The 22,248-nt window shown below is 42.5% G+C and overlaps 1 protein-coding gene across 3 annotated transcripts; it reads right to left on the bottom strand.

The window, feature by feature from the left end:
- Window positions 1–145: 145 nt before the first annotated feature.
- Window positions 146–22,220, bottom strand: si:dkeyp-19e1.3 (USP6 N-terminal-like protein). 3 transcript variants are annotated; one of them, XM_036003287.1, is made up of 15 exons: window positions 22,130–22,220; window positions 20,908–20,961; window positions 10,182–10,255; window positions 9,329–9,414; window positions 9,092–9,131; window positions 8,920–9,000; window positions 8,516–8,623; window positions 8,295–8,404; window positions 6,718–6,766; window positions 5,023–5,143; window positions 4,519–4,613; window positions 4,186–4,251; window positions 3,911–4,010; window positions 3,338–3,490; window positions 146–3,198 (listed from the first exon to the last, which is right to left on the bottom strand). In XM_036003287.1, exons 3-15 carry the CDS (start codon window positions 10,245–10,247, stop codon window positions 1,736–1,738), a joined length of 2,538 nt encoding a protein of 845 aa, XP_035859180.1. In that variant the 5' UTR covers window positions 10,248–10,255; window positions 20,908–20,961; window positions 22,130–22,220; the 3' UTR covers window positions 146–1,735. The 3 variants fall into 3 exon arrangements, with proteins under 3 accessions (XP_035859180.1, XP_031138649.1, XP_035859179.1); XM_031282789.2 differs by lacking the exon at window positions 20,908–20,961 and having other exon boundaries at window positions 10,182–10,257; window positions 22,131–22,210; XM_036003286.1 differs by lacking the exons at window positions 20,908–20,961; window positions 22,130–22,220 and adding an exon at window positions 18,287–18,329.
- Between the last annotated feature and the right edge of the window lie 28 nt (window positions 22,221–22,248).

The raw sequence follows: 22,248 nt of genomic DNA, 5'->3' as shown, positions 1-22,248 counted from the left end.
AGTGATGTACAATTGGTGGTCAGGCCGCACGACTAAAGATACTCCAGCAAGCCAAACATACTTGTGTGCAGGCCGAGATCCCAAATTCTTGGCTAAGAATCACAGCAGCGAGAACAAAGTTCACGAACAAGCCGTAAAACAACTGTTAACATAACTTCCTAAGATGAAAATTATTTATTATCAGTAACCTGGAACTCCATTAGAAATCAACTGAAAACGTAAAGAATTGCAAAACCTCTTGGTAATGACAGAGGGCAGCGCAAACAACAAAGCTGATGTTCAAACATAATATATAATATATAACTGCATGAATCAATATAAACATGTTTGACTATTAGGTCCAAGAACAGTAGGTTATGGCTCAACTTCCATTTCTCTAGCACTTTTGCTCTGAGCAATTCAAATAAATGTACACCAGTCTCTGCAATGGCTCTAAAATATAGCTGTGCATATGAATAAATTCAGGTTTGATTCACTTGCTTCTTTCCCTGGTCCCTGGCAGTATAGAACAATGCTTTAACTTTAACACTGCTGACCACTAGATGGAGCTACTCTTTATAAACATTGTGACAAGGCTTTTTACTGTAAAGTCTGCCTGTGCTGACAATATGTTGCATTCATTAAATCCTCCTGTTAAGTCTTATATTTCCACCTTATTTAGCCTTGATAAATTGCATGTTTATACACATGGAACAGTACATTATTGCTGTGAAATCAAGTGTCAGAAAACCGATATAGCACTGAAAGCATTGCTTTGAGATTGATCATCCTACCGAGTCAATTTAAAACAAAATAAAGCAGCAAAGTACCCACAGAGTACCCACTGCTGCCTGCCTGGGGAAAAAGAAATGACCTGACTGGGCTTTATGTGAATAAAACTAGCTTCCGTGTTTACACCAGTGACATAATGCACCACGTCTTTCCTGTTGCTAGTGGTTATAATTTTAGCGATTCTTTTAAAAGTTTGGATTCAAACTGCTTTGGTGCAACCTGGTTTAGTGGTCCTTTGTTATCAAATATTGACCTTAAGATACAGTAAAGAAACGGTCATATTAACAGTTACTCATTAGTTTGACATGCTGTTAAGGTGTGTGAGCCTGCTCACAGTTGACCATAAATGCAGTAGAAATGTACTGTATAGGCTTTGGGTGCTTTAGCAAAGATGACCTTACTCTGCAGCCTCAAAAGCCCTTGGGTTAGAGTTGCTAGCCTCAGTGCACTGCGATCAGGTTAAGACACTTTGGTTGCAACGAAATGAAACCAACTGGAGATGAAACAACAGTGGAACACTCAGCTGGTATAAGATCACCTTATTTCTGTGTACATTTCTATTTACCGACCCTCGAAATTGAGGACCAAATCTGGTCTCGCACACTAACAGGAGCAGGCGAGTTGATGCACTCATTTTTTGTGCAGCAAACAGTAACATTGGCAGCATACAAGTTTTAAATACAAGTTCAACACTTAGAAAAGTTAACTGAAAACCCCCCCAAAAAAAGGTGCAAGTATCACATAAATCTGTACATATCAATGAAAAAAAAGTCCTTTCACACACACACACACACACACACACACACACACACACACACACACACACACACACACACACAAACATTTGACACACTAAATAGCTACTGGCCTTTCGCCTCTTAAATGACTGAAGACTAATCAAGCATTACCGGGAGTCCCAATCATCTTGGCATAATCGGTAACACTTGAATGATACTTAGAAACTTCAAAAGGTCACTGATTTGGGCAGTTGCTGTCCAACTGGAGGCATCCTGCAAAAGTCTGGGCTGGATTGGACCAGGGGCACCCCTACTGCTGACTGTCCTGAGGGCCTGGAGCGTCCTGGGGGAGACCCCGTGTACAACAGTGGTGCTGGGAAAGCAGAATGGTTCCTGGGGCCCCTAGAAAAAGGCTTAGAGTAACCGGGCGAGGTGGCTCTGTGTGTGTCTGAACAGCTGGCAGCACTACCCGTGTGGGGAGTGAGTCTGTCAGCAAAACTAGCTGGAGGAGGGGGGATGATGGAGTCCTCCACCCAGCTGTCCTCTCCTTCATATTCTGGCTCCTGAGGCAAACTGGGGAGAACGCACAGCGAGGGAGGGATAGGGGAAGGCGAAGGAGGGATGAACACGGGAGGTGGAGGCAGAGGGAAGTGAGCAGGGTCATAGTCTCCGTCAGTGCTATGTGGGGGATTGCCATGCATGCTGGGAATTTCCTCAGGCGTGGAGCCCAGCAGCCTCTCCAGGTAGCGGTCGTCGTCGTCGGCCTCGGAAAGGTTGTCATACTGGGAGGTGTTGGAAGGCCGTCTGTCTCCTGTGTGCATCGGGACGTAGAGGGAGACTGGGAACTTGGTTGGCTTTGGGGGAGGAAGTCTGGGAGAGGAGGAGGAGGAGGAGGATATGGTCCAGGCACTGGGAGTAGAAGGCTTTCTGGGAGGGGAAGGCTTTCTGGGAAGGGAAGGCTTTGAGGGAGGAGGTTTTGTCTGTGTGAGGTCAAGAGACGTGGGTGGTTTTGGGCATGGTTTTGGAGATAGCTTCATTTGAGTGACCAGTGGTGAGGCTGAGCGAGGGGAAGGAGAGCGCCGCTGAGTCTCTGGGCCAGTCCCAGTCCCATTCCCCAGGTGGGGGGATCCACTGTCCAGAGGCCCTTGGTCATTCTGCTCAGTGTAAAAGAAAGGTGGCGGCGGCAGATCCGGAAGGTCCATGAATTCCTCCTCAGTCTGCACAGCAAGAGCTTCCAAATCAAGGGGCTCATAGGGTGGAGGCCAAGCCACGGGCTCGTCCCGGGTCTCTGGGTTTCCAGTCTGGCTCTCCTGTTTTCCCACATCTTCGGTCTGGCTAACCTCTGGAAGCGACTCCTTCACATCTCTGTCCAACTCGACCTCAGCACAGCATTTGTCTGCTTTTGGAGGTAACGGAGGTGCTCTGCAAGGCCTTAAAGGAGAAGGTGTACCTTGTGTGTGGACTACAACTGGGTCAGGTGAAGGCAGAAGAGGTGTACTCGAGTCCTGGGGCTCTGCAGGAGAAGGAGTTTGGTGTAGGGTGATGCTGTCTGTTTGCTGGGCCTCTGTATTGGGTTGGCTGTGGGGCTGCAGATTTATTTTGACCTCCAGTGGAGAGTCAGGCTGCAGAGGCAGAAGGAGAACTGGTCTCTCTTGGCCCAGAGGTTTCTTTGGCAGCTCCTCTGACTTGGCTAAAAAAAACAGGAAATGGAACATAGGGAATACATCAACAAAAGGGGGGGGGGGAGATACTTTTAGGATGTATCAGACAAAGAGGTGAATGTGGCTTTACTTGAAAAATAAAAAGGGAATAAAAGAACACAACTGCACCTGGAGGAGGTTGGTCCAGCTTTTTACTGCGAAGCTCAGACATAGCAGCATGTAACTGTTCAACCACCACGTCATCAGGCAGGAAGAAAGAAACACCCATCTGCTCCTGGAGAAACTCCCTCAGCTCCTCTAATGGAAGCTTCTGCAGGCGCTCTGATTGGACACACACAACCCAGATACAGAAAGTGAAGTCATAGAATGGGAGACGCTAATCTATGAGGTATAACGTCCTGAGGTAACCTCTGTGATAAGAACGATGAATGGAAATTAAACTGTTAAAGACAGCGCTTCAACACAGGCTTAACTTTAAGACACCAAGAGAAGAAGTGGCCCGTCAAAGAGCTGTTTTGCAAGAATGTAACCGTGCTGAGGCAATGCTCGTGCAGGTGTCCAATGAAAAGTCAGCTTTCGATTTTTCTCCACAGCAACCGCCCACTTGCATTATGTAAGCCATCCAGTTAGGAGGCAGCCAAGTGGAAGGCAGCGTAACTGGTATAGCAACAGCAGCCATGGCTGTATCTGTGCGTGAAACTGGTTGGACTCGTTCGGCACGGTCATCATCCTCATACTCACTCTTGTGTAACTTGAGGGTTGTATAAGCCATGGCAGTTAGCATCTTCTCTCCCTCCATTATGTAGATGTCCCATAAACGCAGGGTGAGGGTGAAAGGGGTCTGTTATGTAAGACACACAGCAGCAGATTTAAAAAAACAACCCCAGATGTGGTTCCATGTTCAAAAGTATTAGCGATGGAATGCACTATGATATACTGATGAATGAGTTAAAATGCAGAATACGTCTGGCACTAGATGGAAGAACATTTGTGCAGTTTGTGTTCCAAATACCCACTCTGTCAATGAAGCACTGCAGAAACCATTTGGTGGTGTAAATCCCTGTTGTCATCTGCTCCTTATCCTGTGGAGCAAGAATTAATGAGGAATAAAGTCTCTATGGGAAGTCACTTCACATAATCTGTCCTCAGTTATAAATCTAACGTTCCAAATGACCCTTGGACTGGCAGTAACGTTCTGAGCATGTGGCCTTTTGCAACATAAATTAATCATTTAATGAGGAATGACCCGAATAAATCGTCTGCAGCCCGTGCACTTCTAAGCAACCGATTAGCTCCATGTATCTTGCGTGGACAGAAAGCATCAGTCGTACAGATGTGCTTTCACTTACCATGTGTTTCTTCAGCTTTGGCAGCATTTTGGAAAGGACCAAATCATGATGGGTCTGGAAACGGTGCAGCTTGGGAAATCCTGGGATGAAGAACCCTAGCATGGTAGAAAAATATATAAATGGTGTGTGGTAATAGTAGAGGCATAATATTTATTATTTATAAAATGTGGTGCATTTTGCTTTCAATTAGCATTAGCTGTGGTTTTCTGCAATAGGAAATTCTGCACGTGTGTAAAGTTGACAGGCATACATGAAGTGGAATTGAACATTTTGGTTTTTCCAGCTCTTGAAACTAAATAATTAGACGTTTCACTCAATTATAAACAAAAAAAAGATGTCCAATACATTTTTGAGTACATATTTTCAGATGGGCTTAGGATTGGTTACAGTTTTACAACTCACACACATTTCTGTCCCTTTCAATAAGAACTGTTGTATTATTTGATAGGTCTAAACTTCAAATCAGCTCGTTTCTGTCAGCCTTCATTTCTTCCTCTGTCTCACCGTGCATGGCATGCTTGCTGTTGGTGAGGAGCTGGGACAGAGCCCAGAAAGCGTCTTCCTCATTCAGGTACATGAGCAAGATGGCAGCGATCTGACTCATTCCCTGGCAGTAGCTCACCTCCTGGGGGAACACAGACAGGTTCAATTAAACAGAATGGGGAAATAAGAGGAATTATTCATAATTTAATAGTAGAACGCACAAAGGCAAACACGCGCACAAAGGCCGAGACGAGAGAGCATCTGAATGTCTGATGTGGTCTGAAGCCAGACTGTGGATGTGTGTGTGGTTATACGGCACAAAAAGGACCTACTGTACATGCAGCTACGATATTATAAACACTTTTACCGGAGGTTGTTCAAATATTTACAGTAGCCCAACATACATTCTCAGTAATGTCATGTCTTCAACTTGAATTACCCCCAATTTGACTCCACAATGATTCAATGATTTACACTAAACACATCACCCTTGACAAGCACAGATACACAAAACCAGACACACACACACACACACACATTTGCTATTTGTCCATATTAAGGCCGATTATTGCACAGCCAGAAATGGACACTCCAAAGTATCCTTTCAAGGAAATACAGTAAATATAAATCAGGGTTACAGTGGGGTTAAACTACACATTCTCCACATTCTTCTCTATCGTCACATAGGCAAAAGGACAAACCCACCTCTTTCTCGCTCGCTCTCTCCTACTGACCCAGTTTCTTCTGAGCAGTGTGTGAAAAGAGGAAAAAGGGAACAGCACATGCCCATTTCCTCTGGCTCAAACACCTCTACAAAGCATGGACCGACTACAGAGCCTAATCAGAAAAGAAACTGGACTTGGACTGTGTGTATCCTGTGTGGGTGGGGAGATGTAATGTACTGTACATTGAACGGTAATATTTCTATCCCTACCAGACAGCAACAATCTGTGCTTATACGGGAATTAATGTATACAGATTAATCCACGTGTACTGTGTGTGTTGAGATACAGGCCAGATTCACACGCATTTACTGTATTTTACTAAATATTTGTTGATACAGAGAATTCCTACTTGGTTGCAAAAGCCAGATTTCACCCCACAGAGACAAACTCTGGCGTGTGGTAGAGAAAGTGCAGAGGGACTTTAAAGTAGATGCAAGGAATCGTCATTGTTTCTAACCTCAGTGTCCACAATTGCATTTCAAACACATAAATGGTAAAACAAAGACTGTTAAGATTACAAATGAATGTTGTTTATTAAAACAAAAAGGGATGTAACTGCCTGGCTTGGGCGGTCATGACAAATCTTATGTTTGCAATTTTTCTGACAGCGTATCTTAAATCAAGAAAACCAGGCTCATTTGCACCGTTTCCTTGCACGTTAAAATATACTGTACGTAATGTCAAAGGGGAACTTAGTTGAAGGATATGAGTGCTGACTATGGATGTGGTTTCACTGGCGGTCCGACTGTTATAAATTAAAGATCTCACCCAAGGCTCTAAATAAGAATGAGAACAGAAGGGTTTAGAGTGCTTGGCCGGTTTTTCTTTTGCTGTATGGAAACTAACACACTCGATGGACTGTTGCGCCCCTTACGTGCTGCACAGCCAGTGTACACAAGACTCCCCCATATTATGTAACACAAACTTAGGTATGCACACACACACACACACACACACACACACACACACACACACACACACACACACTTACCGTGTTGTAGACAGAGTAAGCTGCTAGTACGTGAAACAGTGCCTGCTGCCTAGAGAGGGAACAGAGAAACCACAGGTTAAAATGAGGATGTGGTTCCTTAGCAACAATCGAGCAAGCTGAAACAGTGTGTCGGAGTATAGTGGAGTTTATTCCATGACAAATGAATTCCCTGATAATGAATTCCCAGAGGCCACGACTATTGATTTCTCAACCACGTCCTTAACTAAATTAACTCCATCAATCAACACAGACAGACTTAAAACAGCTGCAAATAGTTTAGAGGAGGCTCACAAATCCTGGCTGCGTCGTATCATCCTAATAGTGTTCGTATAAATCGGTGTGTTTTTGTGGATAATCTGTCCCTCTGCCCAGTGGTCCGAGGCCTGAGCTCTCCAGCTTTGCTTTTAAGTATTAAGGGCTTGTGTGGAAATACTTATGTGATATTTCAGTGCTAGAGTGACAAAAAAAAAAGAGTTTGTGTTTTAAGGGATCAATAAAGTAAAAAAATGTATCACATAGTTTCTTCCAAAGCATGCAGCGTCTATCCAGTTTCTATGACCAAAGGGTTGTGTGATGCGTGGCTAATTACATCTGGAGTCTCAAACGGTTTCAGACAGTGAACACAAGGCAGCTATTGTGTGTGTGTGTGTGTGTGTGTGTGTGTGTGTGTGTGAATTTGTAATTAAGCACAGAAGTGGCATTAACAAATATAATGTGGACATAAGAGGATGTGTCCCCTCCAGGCCTCTTTAGTAAATACATCTCTTATAGACAGAGACAGGAAAAGCAGCTTGAAATAGCTGTCAGTGTCTCGGTGTGAGCGAGACAGCTGTTGACCTGCAGGGAAGGAGTGGGCAGCCAAGCAGGATGGAGCGGTGTTTTGGTCTGTTTGGGCTGGTGGCTTTGAATCGAAGGGGAAGTACGTTCCAAAGAGCCAGAGGAGACCACTCAGCCGCACTCTGTCAGAGTTAAACTGACAAAGCACAAACCAGTAGTTCAAACTGAAGCTCATTTAATGTTTGTGTAATATATCTTTTTTTATATGTATGTTGACATTCTATCGATGGGGACAGTGTTATTCTGTACATGCACACTTGATAGGTAGGTGCACAATTCTGTATGAATGCCACTTCCTGTGGGGCTTTGTGCACTGACAGGAAGACTAATAAAACACAAGGAAACCACCACTTTGGTTTTGTGTGTGTGTCTGTTGGTTTGTGTGTGTGTGTGTGTGTGTGTGTGTGTGGCCCGCAGAGCGCTTAAATGTGACCTCTTAAGCCAGAAGTGGCAAACTTGAACATGTGAGGTGACAAAGAAAATAAAAACAAGAACTTTGGAGACACTAAAAGGGGTTGAAGACATTTGGTATGAAAACTACCTAAACGGTTTTACTTATTTTACCGGCTAAAAAAGGTCAGAGGAGTAGTCATATAATCCAGAGGAACATTAGCAATGTGTTTGCTCTCACTCTCACACTTAGGATAGGTACAAATTACTCAGGGTCTCTGATGTGACTAGGCAAACTGAAATACAAGCCGTTCCACGCAGCTTTTTGCTGAGCGAAGCTAAGAACTCACTTGACTCCAAAGCGGTCCATGAACATGATGTGGTTCCGGAAGGTTCTGTTGACGTCTAAGTCTATCTGTTTGATCTCTGTGGAGAAGTTACGAGCCTGCTGCTTCATTCTCTGGAGGATAGAAAAAGGACAACTATGTTCTAAAAGCTGGGAGACTTTAAGAATTTACCCTTTCACAGATGCATTTTAGAGTAATTGTCAGCATTTTTTTGAAATCCATACCTCATATTTTCCGTCGTTATCTTGTTTGACTTTCTCTATGTCCAAAAGCAAGGCCCAGGCCTGGCCTCTCAGCTGCAGAGGGATGCCTTTATACACACGCTTCACCAACTGAAACATGTGACAGATGAGCAGATGTGCATGGGGACTCAACTAAACATGAAGAGACTTTATGTTCACCACCACAACTAGAAGAGGCAGTCACATATAGATGTTAGCTCCTTTTGAATGACAAGAACTCATCACAGGCACTTATGTGCTTGCTTTTCCTGTCTAGACCGGAGAGGAGGGAGGATAAGGGAATAAGCTGTGGTTAAATGGGGAATGGAAAATAATACATTAAATAGTTGAGTAGGACAACAAAGGGAAGAGAGGGCTAAATCGAGAAAACATGCTGAGTTACATACCTTTTCACTGTTCCTGTACTTGTTCCACTTCTTCACCATCTTCACCCATTTCTCCACTCGCTCTATGTCCTGCTGCTTATGCTGGGGAGAGGAAGGACAAACATTCATGTGGCCCACCGCATATATATATGCGAAAGGGCGTGAATTAAGAACGCAAGTTAAAAGTTGCTACCTTTTCTTCAAGCGCACTGGGTGTTGGTAGCTCTTCCTCACTGGAGCAGAAAAGCAGAAATACACAACGTGTATTAGAAATAGGGACACAGAGGATCAGCTAAGTTTAGCACTGATATAAGACATCAGCATAATGTGAGGGAGAGGAACAGAGGTAGTCTAGATACAAATGAAGGTGTTCTCCTGGAATTGAAAACACCGCAAGGAACCTGTCAGAGCTTTAAGTCGGATAACGTACTGCAGGAAGCCGAAGCGGTCGGTGACCTTATAGATGCTGTATTCAGCATCCTCCCATGGGTCAATGTTGACGCCCTCCTGCCTGCCCTGAAACAAACACATACCATAACCCCTATTAGAAAATATCGTGTGAAAGAAAGAAAAAAACAGTTTAAAAGCAACTTACAATGGTGCTTGTGTGTGCTGCAAACAAACTGCGATACAGACAGAACAAGTAGAATACATTGAACATGTTAAGTAAACAGGGACAACAATAATAACGATAATGCACTGTATTTTCCAAAATTTCCAATTGTCTTTGTTTTCTCCATTGCATGTAGTTTTCTTGTTTTCCTATTCTAATGGGTCACTTGAACGTGTTTTAACCCTCATTTGTGAACTACACATGTAACAGTCACTGTGCCATTAATTGATGATTCCTAGTAATCCCATCTTCACTGCCTTATGGTAAATGAATATTCTGAGTTCACGCATTGCAGACATCACTCAGGGCCTCTCTATTCAAAGACCATCACCTCCCCCGTTTTGATGTGTTCGATACACCTTTACTGCCATTTCTTTGTGCAAATATTGACTTCCAAAGAATCAGGATTTTACTTTTTTTTTTAGTTTGGATCATCTTCACAAAGATGTTCACGAACTGTGGTACACTTTCTGAGCCTGAGCTTTGGCAGTGGTGGAAATGTGTCCCAAAGAATGCAGCAGAAAAATGCTCTGCTGCGTTTCCTCCAGATGAACCATGGCTTTTGTCGATTTTTAAGCTACGAAACCTCAAGTGCATTACGTGTGTTTATCATGAATGTCATTAGAGTACTGTCAGAGTTAGGTGATGGCATTGCTGTGCACACGCTTACCTTGTCATATTTAGCGATGATTTCAGCACGTTCCTCTGCTAGCAATGTATCTATATCCTTCTTCATGTCAAAATCTAGAGGGGAAGCAGACAAAAAATGTCATTCATCATAGTTACCAAAATTGGCATGAACCGTATTAACGTGCCTGAATATTTACTTTAATATGTATTTATTAAGATATTGTAGCATGGTGATTCACTGCTGGTTGTTGCTGTGGAATATGAAGAGTGTATGGAGATATGATCACATACTCTAACCTATTCCTAGGCATAACATGGATACATTTTGCTTTAATGTAATACTTGACTAATAACAGTATGACTGAATGTACACAGAACAGAACAGGCATCATTTGAGCTAGTGTCATCTTATCCCTTGAGATGAAAAAGGCCACACAGTATGCTATATCTCCTGTCCATATGTCTCACCATAATATCAGCTTAATATTAACTGTCCTACTTACTTATCCACCATCACTCAAACCCAAAAGGAACAGTAGCTCATCTGGCAAATTATAGAAATTGCTGTTCTTTAAAAGAAGACGTCGCATGTCTATAAGGAGTGTGAAGACACAGGCCACGAGGCCATTAGCAACTTCCTGTTAGTGAGCCCGGAGCTTCAGCTGACAAGACGGTCAGTGTCATCAGACTTCAGCTCGAGGTCACAGATTCTCAGTGTGAACTTATGGTTAGTGGTATACTGAACATTACTCTGCTACTGTTTAAAAATAGAAATAATAATAGTGACAACATTCAAAAGTTTATTTTATGTAGGCCTGTAACAATTATTACATAATTGTCAGTTGTTTTTTTTTTTTTTACATAATTGTGGTATATGTGTTTAACCGCAACTAATTAGCTAAGGTCTTAAGGCGTATGACTGGCAATTGTTGATTGTGTTTAGATATGCGCAATTGTAATTGTATAAGTGGTTATGGTCGGACTATATATTATTATTATTATTATTATTTGAATTGTCAATTGTTTGCACTTGACCCTATACAGTTAGAAAAAATGTAGAAGAATAAATCCATTTCAGAGCCAAGTGGTTTCAAAAAGCATACAGAAAAAAAAAACACTTGAAAAATGTGAACGCTTCTATTCTCATGTCAGACCTGATTTTGTAGCGGATATGTTACATGTGGCTGTCACAGGCTGATTAGGGCTTTTAAAAACAACTGTTCCTCACCTACCTCATTTGTCTAAATATCAGCTTGTAAATCCAAATAGTTTGTCTTATAAGGCCAGCTCAGGTCAGACTGCGAGTGGATCAGAAGGGTTTAGACTGAACCTCAACCTCTCACAATATCAAAAAATCCGTGCAGTGAAATGGTTCCAAGGAAGCTTCCCAACCTTTTTCCCCTCCTTGATTTTGGAACGCACAAATACTGTGTATAACATCCCAATACTCCTCTGGTGTGTTTCCAGACTCACATGCATGACATACGTGACATGTATGTAGTCATTTGCGCCTCTGCCTGTGTGCAAGGGACAGAAGGTGACAACTGAGGTCCGCCCCTCTAAGCGGTGTGGATGAGCTCTGGCAGCAGACTCGGCTGTTCAGCAGTTGTCAGGGCTGAATAATCGCCCAAGAAAGAACAGCCTCACCTCTCGTTTGCCAGACCAGCATCTCAGAGTGATGTTTGGATATGAAGAATATGCCAGTTATGCCTAGCAGGCACAGTGGATAATAGGAGATAAAAGAAACAGATACAAAACCCAGGCCCGTCGCACCCTTTGAATGTGGGCCTACTGCAAGCATCAGAGTTAAGGACCACCTGCTACTATCTGGTCTTTATTTTAAGTAACAAGGTAAACAACAAGGCTTTTGTCACGCTGCAACCTTAAATGCTGTCACGGGACAGATGCCTGAGCTAAGACAGTTTAAATGAAAGTCTTTGAACAGGCAGATTTTTAGGATGAGCTACAGCATTATGGCTAAAAAAAAAAGTAAACACATTTTTTTGCCAGTTGTGACAGTGCGAAACCAACCGTTCAGTGACTTTTACTTTCATTTAATAAGGTCACACGCTATGAGGAAAACTCTACAGGAGGGCCCATTGCAACAGATGCCAAGACGAAGGAATACTTTCACTGACGTTTGACAACATGAGTAGCCAGCTGAGGCCTCAGGCGGTATGCATGTCTGGCATGCCTTGCAGCAACAGGTGTGAAGGCACCTGACATCTTCCAGAAACACCATGTCACGTTTCCCTACAGACCTATGCCTTGTGCTGACCACGACACATTTTGTCTGAAACGACGTGACATTTACCCAACATGGAGACATTCCCGACGGAAAATGCACAGGACAGAAAGCGAGAAAACGAACTGAAGCTTTATTTTATTAAGTACCATATAAACCTGATCCCCCAAAACCCCAGCATCCAGTCTTCTCCATCAAAACAACAGCTGAGTCTCTTGTCTAACAGGTGGGCACTGAAACCAGACCACTGAACAAACGGCCTCTGCTGTTCTATGCTTTCCTTTTTACAATTTCCCTTTTCCCGTCTATCTCAGGTCAAACTATTTCAGGTTTTTTCGAGGCGTAGGCATATTTTTCTGAACAGCTGAGTAAGCGGTCTGCGAGGTGGTGCCATTGACATGCCTATATCATATGATCAGGGGAAAAAACCTGCCTTGTACTTTACATTCACAAGTCTGCTGTGACAAGACTCAAAGAAGAAATTAGGTCAAGATAAAGCTGAGTAACTTTGTGTATGTTGCTGCTCTCTCAAGAGGTAGAACATTAAAATAATGTCTGAACTACAGAAACGGTTTACATCGGAACTGATGTGAAAAGTTGTGTTGAAAGCCTGTTTCTAACCTCTGTTTATTTGGATATATATGGCTTATAAATGCTAAATAGGGAGACGTAAAGTAAACCTAAAAATAGTTTAGTTAGCTAATGGATACCAGGCCGAACCAATAATTAGGGCTGTGTTTCCTGGCTACATTTCTCATCTGACAGACGAATAATGTTATCAAGTCCAAGGCAAGGCCACACATAACTGGCAAGAGTTGTGAGACATAGCCTGTGGCTGTGGAGAGGCCTTGAAGTTAGTCATGTTAGTCTGAAGGAATACAACAGAGATGTTTTTTTTATTCAGGCTGCACGTGGGGAACTGTGAGCTGTTTTCAATCACTGTCTACTAGGTAAATTGGTGTAAAAGGTCTGTTATGCTTCATCTTTAGGTTCCAGCTGCTTACTTCCTGTGTTGAGTCTCCAGACTGCTGATAGTATTGTGTTGGGGCCAGGAAGAAAAGGAAACCAGTGGCAGCCACTCCTTCAACAACAGGTTCAATGAGAACTGCAACACGAGTGTGACAACAAAACAAAATGGGACTTACTCCAACCAAGGAAAACCCTTTTATGGACAAAGCTTTAAGATCTCCAGACTTGGTGTTTGGAGTCTGCCAGAAAGACATGAGTAATACCACGATGTGGTCAGTTCACATTAACACTACTGGTATTTTGCTTGTGAGTCACCAACACAGCTGAGGTCCTCCTCAGTGGGGGATCCGTCAAAGGCATTACTTCTTGCAGAACAGCTCTTTTCAAGTGGTGGCTAGAAAGGTGGCTAGTTGTGGTGGGGATCAGAGTGTCAAACTGATGAAAGCTGGAGGGGAAAAAAGTAAGTAAGCAGCAGAGAAGGTCACTGAGTGGGAGAGAGATCACGCAAAAAACTATTTAACTAAATAAAACTATTTTATCACACCTGGGGGAGTGTATAACGGTAGTTAGTAGGGGTGTGTGTGTCTTTAGTGTAGGAGTGAGACCAAATATAGAGAGAACGAGATTCATTCAGATGTACATTATTTACAGCTTTTAAGTAGATTATACGCTGAAAATGTAAGATGGGAGTCAAGTTCAGACACACAACAGTTGGTATTCACATATTTACATTAAAAAAAACAAGCAATCCTTTGTCACGTCTCTCAAAATATAGGCGGAGTGAGCCCGAGGTGGTGAGAAAAGTGGTACGTAGGCCAGTTTAGACAGTACACAGATAGCTAAAAAACCCACTTCCCTGTTTGGCTAAATTTGATAACCTGCTTACTTACAGGATACAAGACTTTGAGCGTGGGGTCGAGGTGACATCATTTCCTGTTATGACATAGAGCTCTAAATCTAGCTTGCGTATATAAGTTCTCAGTGCACTGTTGTAACCACAAACAGCTTGCACAGCACTGTGAATCACATCGAGCTAAGAACATGGTTTTAAGCAGCGATGCGGCAGTCAAAAACCTCCTTTACTGATTTATCACCAAAATGTCCTCTCTCCAAATGTATTGCATCTTCGCGCCGCGTTTAGCCCTGGTATGACCCACATGCCCTAAAGTGTCACGGATGAAGTCAGTCTTTAATGAGACAGAATTGTTAGGACAAATCATTTTATTACAGAGACGTACAGGGAGTAAAAGCTGTAAGCCGGTCTCTGCATGGAAACCCAAAAGGCCATTTGTTCCTTTTTCAGAGCCTAGTAAGCTAGTTTATGGTGCAAAACAAAATAAAACGTAAGAGAAAGTGAGACTCAGATCTGCATTGCACTATCAATGCTCTACTCGTTAGCAGAACGTCACACAAAAAAAGGAACCCGATGTCATTCAATTCAAATTAGATCGTTACGCTGAAATATAACATATCCATTCTGCTGCATTTGTTTACGCTTTACCCCATTTCACTGGGATGATACAGCATGTGTCCTCTTTTAAATATACTTCTACACTTCCTTGATCCATAATCATCTCTCTTTTGGCGTATAATCAATCTTAATCTGAGCAGCAGTCAGAGTCAAGGCAGAGGATTAAACAAGAGCAAAATCAGGATGACAGCCTGAGATTAGAAGGAGTCTGGCAGTAGTCAACCAACTGTAGGAGCCTGGAAACTCTGAGTGCAGCGAGCTACACTGGACTGATAGTAGGGGGTGTGTATTTACTGTGTGTGTATGTAAAGTATATGTCTCAGTGTGGGCAGACATCTTGAGCTGAAACCCTTAAGTGAAACTACGTCAGGGTGGGGAAAGTTTAAACCAACCGAACCAAGGACGGAAATACGTTGCGTTTCATCCTACTTATGGATACTGCATTGAAACCCGAAGGGACAGATTTATCTAATTCCAAGATCCGATCACATTTTTCATAGAGCATCTTTTTTTTGTGGCTGGCACTCAAACCCACTTCCCAAACTGCTGATGGCGTGACGAAGGAGAAGACGACAGATGTTTGGTTCTTTTTACCACTGAATGAATGACTAATCAGTCAATGCTGCGTGGTCAGCCAATGGACGCTCTGGCTCCGAGAGCCGACAAGCTCGGGCCATGCACTCATTCAACCTGGTTACCCTAACAGAGCATACCTAACGGGCTCTCCTATCATATATCTGTGTCATTTATTATCAGTAGCCTCAGTCAGTCATGTATTACTGTCCTGCACATGCTTTAGATTCACTGAAATTACCACCCCACCCAAACCAAAAGTCAACTATTCAAAATCTTATTTTGACGATTCATAAAAAGGTCCTTAAAACTTTTGTTTTTGCATTCAAATTGAAAAGATATAACATTGAAAATTCTGAATGTTAAATAAAGGACACATCAAGGCATTTCGCCTCATTTGTGTGTCTGTCTCCAGTATACATACTGTACCTCCTATGACAATTAGTTTCTTAATTATGATTGAGATATCATAACAGATAACACACATTAAATGTATTACTTTTGCAACTGTGGTAGCAGTAGGTAATCATTTCAGTAATTACTTCAGTACAATTCACTGCAATAAACTTCAAACAATGAACATTAGCTGTAGGCTCGTGGTGATTGTGGAGAACAAGCATATCATTCCAGTTCAGAAAAAGAAGGAGGCTAACAAACGACCACATGGCACTAATTTCCACATAAAGAGGTCTGAAGTCCCAGATGGCTTCAGCGCTCCAGTTTTTAATGGGTGTCAGATACACAGTGTGTGCATGTAAGCATGCGTGTGTCCAGAAAACAGACAAGAAACAGAGAGTGATGGGGATCGCTTTAGGAGGTGGTTTCTCTAGTTTAAGCAGGGGCAAGTTAGCTTTGGAAATTCATTTGGAAATGTTACAGATTTCTTTGTGCTTTGCGCTGTTAAAGTAGCTCCTGTCCCGGTTCACATATTCCTGCCACAGAAATGCAGTCTGCGCATCTTTTGTTAATTTCCTCTCGACACAACGCTGATTCGGCAGTTGAAAACAAATGTTATAAAAAGGGAGCCCCTCAGAGACTAAGAATATCACTGAGTTGCCCTAAAGGAAATCTAAGCAGGCTGGTACAAGATGTTTAACAGCCGCCTCTTTCTTTAAAGGAAGGTATGGAGTCCACAGGGAACTCACGGAGATACAGAGCTGCTCAAACTGGATAACTGAGGACTTGAGGCTCTAGTGTAAGCCAGAGAGGGATTCAGTATCAGTGCATGTTACGCACATTACATTACGAGTAACTGGTATAGAAACATCTTGTACTACTAGGTCTTATCTTGTCTGCCATCTTCAAGCATGCTGTCCGTAATGATCGATCATTACATGTACAACGATGTGTGTATGTGAAAAAACAACCAGGAACTTTAAGACCTTCAGCCTCCAGACACATAGCCTACAGGAGGATGCAAATGTAAAATCCCCATGCTACCAAACATGTGTTTTGCAGGTGTGATGGTGGACAATGGCCAATTGTTTACCCTTACCCCAGTGGTTCCTCTCATAGTGGCTATTGACTAACAGCAAAGCATGACAGTGTGCTAACTTATCTCTTGACTGGGTTGAAGCAACCACTGAAACCATATATACTAGAAAATGAACTTAAGCAGGGAGAAGAATGATACCAAATTAGGCCAATAAGAGAAAACTGCTGAGCAGCCTTGATAGGCAGCCACAAAGTCTCCTTAACAACAAATTCCTTGTCTTTCTTGCTGTCTGAGGCCCCCTCTCCTCCTCAGTCTCCCTCCAATTATTTTGTACGGTGTAGGGTTTGTGTTTATGCACACTAGAAAATAACGGCGACACAAACACTGTGTGACCCAGGCGCGAACCATCCAGAGCGCAGGGACTGGGGAAAAAGCACATGGCTCAGAATAGCTTGTCCTCCCCAAGGGGCTTTTCTGTCCTGCTCCACTCTGTGTTACCACTGTCACTGCCTTATCCTATCTGCAAAGCTGAGCACATAGAACACAGATTAACCAACAACTCATCTTAACAAAAGAGTCTGAGTCTGAAAAACTGGAGCTCTCAAGTAAGTATTTCACCCTGCATCTGACCTGGCCTGAGAACAGTCTCTGGTCCTTGCTGCTGCCTCCCCAATTACCTGGGGGGACGGTTTTAGATGCTGGAGATGCAGCAGGCCAGCCAGCGAGGCCTTGTTTCCCAGAGTGGCAGCACTTTTTTCAAGGGGTGGTATGGGGTCTAAATATAACAATGACCACACAAAGTTTTAGATGCTGGAGTTGCAGCAGGTCAGCCAGAGAGGCCTTGTTTCCCAGAGTGGCAGCACTTTTTCAAGGGGTGGTATGAGGAGGACAGGAATATCAAGGGAACAGTATTCATAAACACAAAACCACAGGATCCTGCTGAGAAAGCCACATTCTCATAAATGGATCCTCTTCCTATAGCTAAGGATGGAGTCATAATACTAGCAGCGAAGCCAGAGCTCTCACTTTGAGTTTAAATAACTAGTGTTATTACATTAAAAACTAGCACTGTTACGTTATAAAAGCTTTGTAAACACTCAATATAAAGTCGAACAACCAATGATGAATGGTTAAGAAATGCACAAGGGAAATAGACAATATTTAGGCAAGTTATGCAACCTCCTGCTGACTGTCGCGTTATTTTTAAATTCCAGCTTGTATCTAACCATTTTCAAAATTATCCTTACAAACTCCACGCATTTTTCTGCAATACAAACCTCCTTCACTGCACCTAGATGCAAATGCCACGGTCGACAAGCTCACGCCAACTTGAGATATGATACTCACCGTTTGTGTAGGTTACTATTACAAACCCTGCCGCACAGCACTTGTTCTTACAATGCCAAACTGATTAAATAATTCAAAAAGGTAAAAACATTCAGAGTGTGTTACCCAATGAGAAAGGTCCAACCAGGTTCATCTCGAGTCAGAAGCTAAGCAGAAATGATGCTAGGTTGACTGATGCACACTCCGCTGGGGATTTGATCATAGTTTTCATGTTCAAATGATGTTTACAAGCACAGAAACAGAGGATTGTGGTACATGGAAGGGGAGCAGCCTTACAGTGACTCACACTGGAGGGGAATTTCACCGCAAGGAGGTTAAAAATTTGGAGCAAACAAATCTGAAGTGGCATCTAAAAAAGACACAAACTAGAGACAATAATAGAGGGGAAATTCCAAGTCAGCCCAATTTAGTCTTTATACAAATGCCAAAAGACAAACAAATATCTGGGCTATTATCCCATAGAGCCATAAACCCATTTCCTCAGTGGTGTATCTGTTTTCAGCCCGAGTAACAATCTACGATCCCAACAGTAGTGTGAACTCCATTTTACTAACGATAGTGTGGGGAATAGATTTGGCTAATTTATAGACAAACTTGGCTCATGCAAATTTCGCACTGGTTCCTGGCAGTGAAGTACAGCCTGAATCAAATGAACCAACACATGGTGGTGCAGTGTGATTATCACATTAGGGCTGCAACTAACTATTGTTTCCATTTATCAGCTAATGTGTCCTCGTATCAATCCACTGATTCGTCATTAGTCAATGAAATGTGGGATAAAAGTGAAAAATGCTCACCACAATTTCCCAGATCCCAAGGTGACATGACCAACAGTCCAAACTCAAAGATATTCAATTTAGATTGAAATAAAAAAAAAACATATCACATTTGTAAAGCTTGAACCAGCGGCAGTTTGGTATTTTTCTTGTTAAATTACTTAAATGATTAACCGCTTATCAAAATAAATGTTCTGTTGATTGACAAATCAATTAGCCTATTCTTCTAATCACTGTAGCACTCATGGCAATTCTAAACAGAAGAAAAAAAGGCATCTATACATATCAATGTCACATCATATAGGCTAATATTGTATGATGAAATGAGGTCTGGGAATTGGCTGTTGTAATATTGTGATGTGTCTAAAATGATGTCTTTACGCCATTAGGAGATTGCATTACAGAAATGGGAATAGATTTCTCCATCTTAGTAATGAATATCCTATACACGAGCATCGTTGCACACAGTGCAAATATCTAAGTATTAGGTCAGAAATATCATGAGAAATGCCCTGGGTTCTCATCCACCGGCCAGCTGAAGCCTGAAGGTTTCCTCCCACAGTCCACACACATGCACGTTTGTTGAACTGGACCTGGAAATAGCACGTAGGTGTGAATGGAAGTGGGACAACCTGTCCGTGGTGTACCCCTCACAATCGCCCAGTGTGTGCGGAGATAGGCTCCAGGACTTTGTGACCCTGACCAAAATAAGACATATGATATGGACATAGGCGATGTTTTAAAGACATCTGGAAAGATAACACTGAATCTCTGAGAAGACATTTCATGAGTCACACAGCAGGGCTAACAGCCTCTCTGTCTTCTGTATAGTTGGCAAAAGGCTTCGCTATCTGGTACGTTTTGTGACACCCAGCGTTGGGCCTTTGACATCTATCATAAAGCCGCCATTCAGGCAGACAAAAAGGCTATTGATGCCTCTCTACGGAAATAATATTATCCCAACAGAATACAATAAAGGCTGCTGATTGAAGAGAGTTATGACAGAACCATAGATGGTAGATAGTAATAAAACTATTACATTATATTGAGTTGATGTGTTTCATCAGTAGTGTTTTGTTACCTTTATGTATCATTTGCAATGCTGCTGCAATGCTTTAATCCAGAAAAGAAACATTTACATCAATGGTTTTTGATACCTCATGCAGTGAGATATGTGGCGATTTACAGCAGAAAAAAACTGAATCATCAACTCTGACAGTACTTAAAAAAAAGCTAATGCTGCTGACTGAGGCCCACTGGCATAAAATCCAAATGAGGGCTCACATGCTTTGCGTCACGCATGGCTCATATCCTGTTGGCATCAGAGAGGGCAGTCAGATTATTGTTCAAAAGAACATTCAAGTCCCTGAAAGCTTTCTACAAATAAAAGTTCAGTTCGCACCCATTTCTCTTAGTCAAACTGTACAGCTGGATTTAGCAGTTCAAAGATCAAACTTCTCCAGCAAGGCGAAAAGTTAAGAATTTCCCTTGATTTGGCGATGAAGAAAATATACACCAAAGAGGAGGTTATTATAAATAACACTGATCGAATCAGAGTTTTAGGGGAGCAAGTCGTGTGTATCCAACCGCCATTTTTTCAATACCCTGGTTGTAAACACTGAGGATTGGTCGACTCACTGGGACTTGATCTCTCAGATTAGAAATCAAACCATTTGAACACAAGAACACAGAGCAGAGAGAGTGTCACAATGAACAAGAAAAGAAATGATGAGGGATGGATGGAGGGGGGCTCTTACATGCTACTCATCATCAGACAAAAGTACACCAATAGTGCTGTCACCTTTCCGGTGCTTGCTCCTCAAACCACAGGCAGTGGCTCACACATTAGGACACACTAAAGGCTGAACATAGCAACAATAAAAAATACAAAACACTATATGCTATAGGCTTGCATGCCATGTACAGCTAAGAGGAAAAAAAACACCTCACCATTATACAGATCTTAACAATCTGTGGACTGATTTGTATTGAGATAATTAGATCCTGTGAACAAGCATATGACTACAAACATGCAAGCGCAGAAACACAAAACATATTAATCTGTCTCCTTCAACTACCTCCACATGCATTTACAAGCAATGATGCACACCAATTAATGACATATTTAAATGTGAGGCAATGGCTAGAGATAATGTGCACTTGCCATTAGCAACCTGCACATCTGCTACATTACATTGAAAACAAAAACACAATGGGGGGGGGGGCAAATGACAGTACAACAATGACCACCAGACATCTGGTAGAGGATGAGAGCTAAATCCTGCTGGAGATCTTCCACTCAGACTGTCTGTAACCTCCCCCACTTCATGTATGAACTAGTGAGACGCCCAGTTAACCGTCCAAAGGGGACCACGCATGGCATGACATGACATATACAGACCAGTAACTGGCCTACTTCTGGACGCTGGAGCATCTGTGGGCTGTGTAGTGGGCTGTGTAGGGTAAAAGCCAGCTTTCTCCAATGACGAGAACTAGCTAGGTCTCCCTTAAGAAGTAAATACATACCCTGGCCTGTTATCTCGATCACAATTATAGTTCCTGATTCTGACACTTGTCTCGTACCTGCTATGTAAGGATATGCGTTAATTAAAATGCGGAACTTGAGGATGTCAAGACTAAAACATCGCAACCAAACAGTGAACATATACTGTTTGTTGTAGTGTGTAACCAAAAAAAATGAGAACAGAGAGACGGTTCACATTTCTCGCCATCCTAGCCAGGGTTTACATGCCATTTAACAGCTGGAAACTAAACCCGTGAAGAGTGATGCAAAATCAGAAATTCCCCTAGAGAAGCGCTCGGTCACTGTTCTTACCACAGAGGGTTTGTTAAGCTAGCCATCTACTCTCACAGTCAAATGTATCTGTTCCCAGAACAAGAACCAGCATAAATCTTCATTTCTATAATTCACGTGCACATGGGAGCCCAATCTAACGTTATCCACAGCTATACACGAGCGAGTAGCAGTTACAATTATTGCTTCCTTAACTGGTTTGTTGTGGATTAGGCAAGTTGTAAAAAACAAAAGAACCGGATAAGGAGATTCGGGCGACAAGTCTTTTGTGGCCACCTACGTAGCGTTCCCAGCGCTAATTGTAAAGTGAGTGAAGACTGAAGAGTAAACGGTCCAGTAACGTTAGTAGCTGCTTACCTTTTGGGGTGACTTCCCTTCTTCTAGGTGCTGTACCTACAAGTAGAAACAAAATCCACTATTCTCATTATCTCTTTATCTTATTGTCCAGGTAAGCCGTCGCCAAAATACCGTCACTG

This window comes from Sander lucioperca, chromosome 7, assembly GCF_008315115.2.
Source record: "Sander lucioperca isolate FBNREF2018 chromosome 7, SLUC_FBN_1.2, whole genome shotgun sequence".
In the NCBI taxonomy this organism is placed as follows: Eukaryota; Metazoa; Chordata; class Actinopteri; order Perciformes; family Percidae; genus Sander; species Sander lucioperca.
This window is presented reverse-complemented; position numbering and strand designations above follow the sequence as displayed.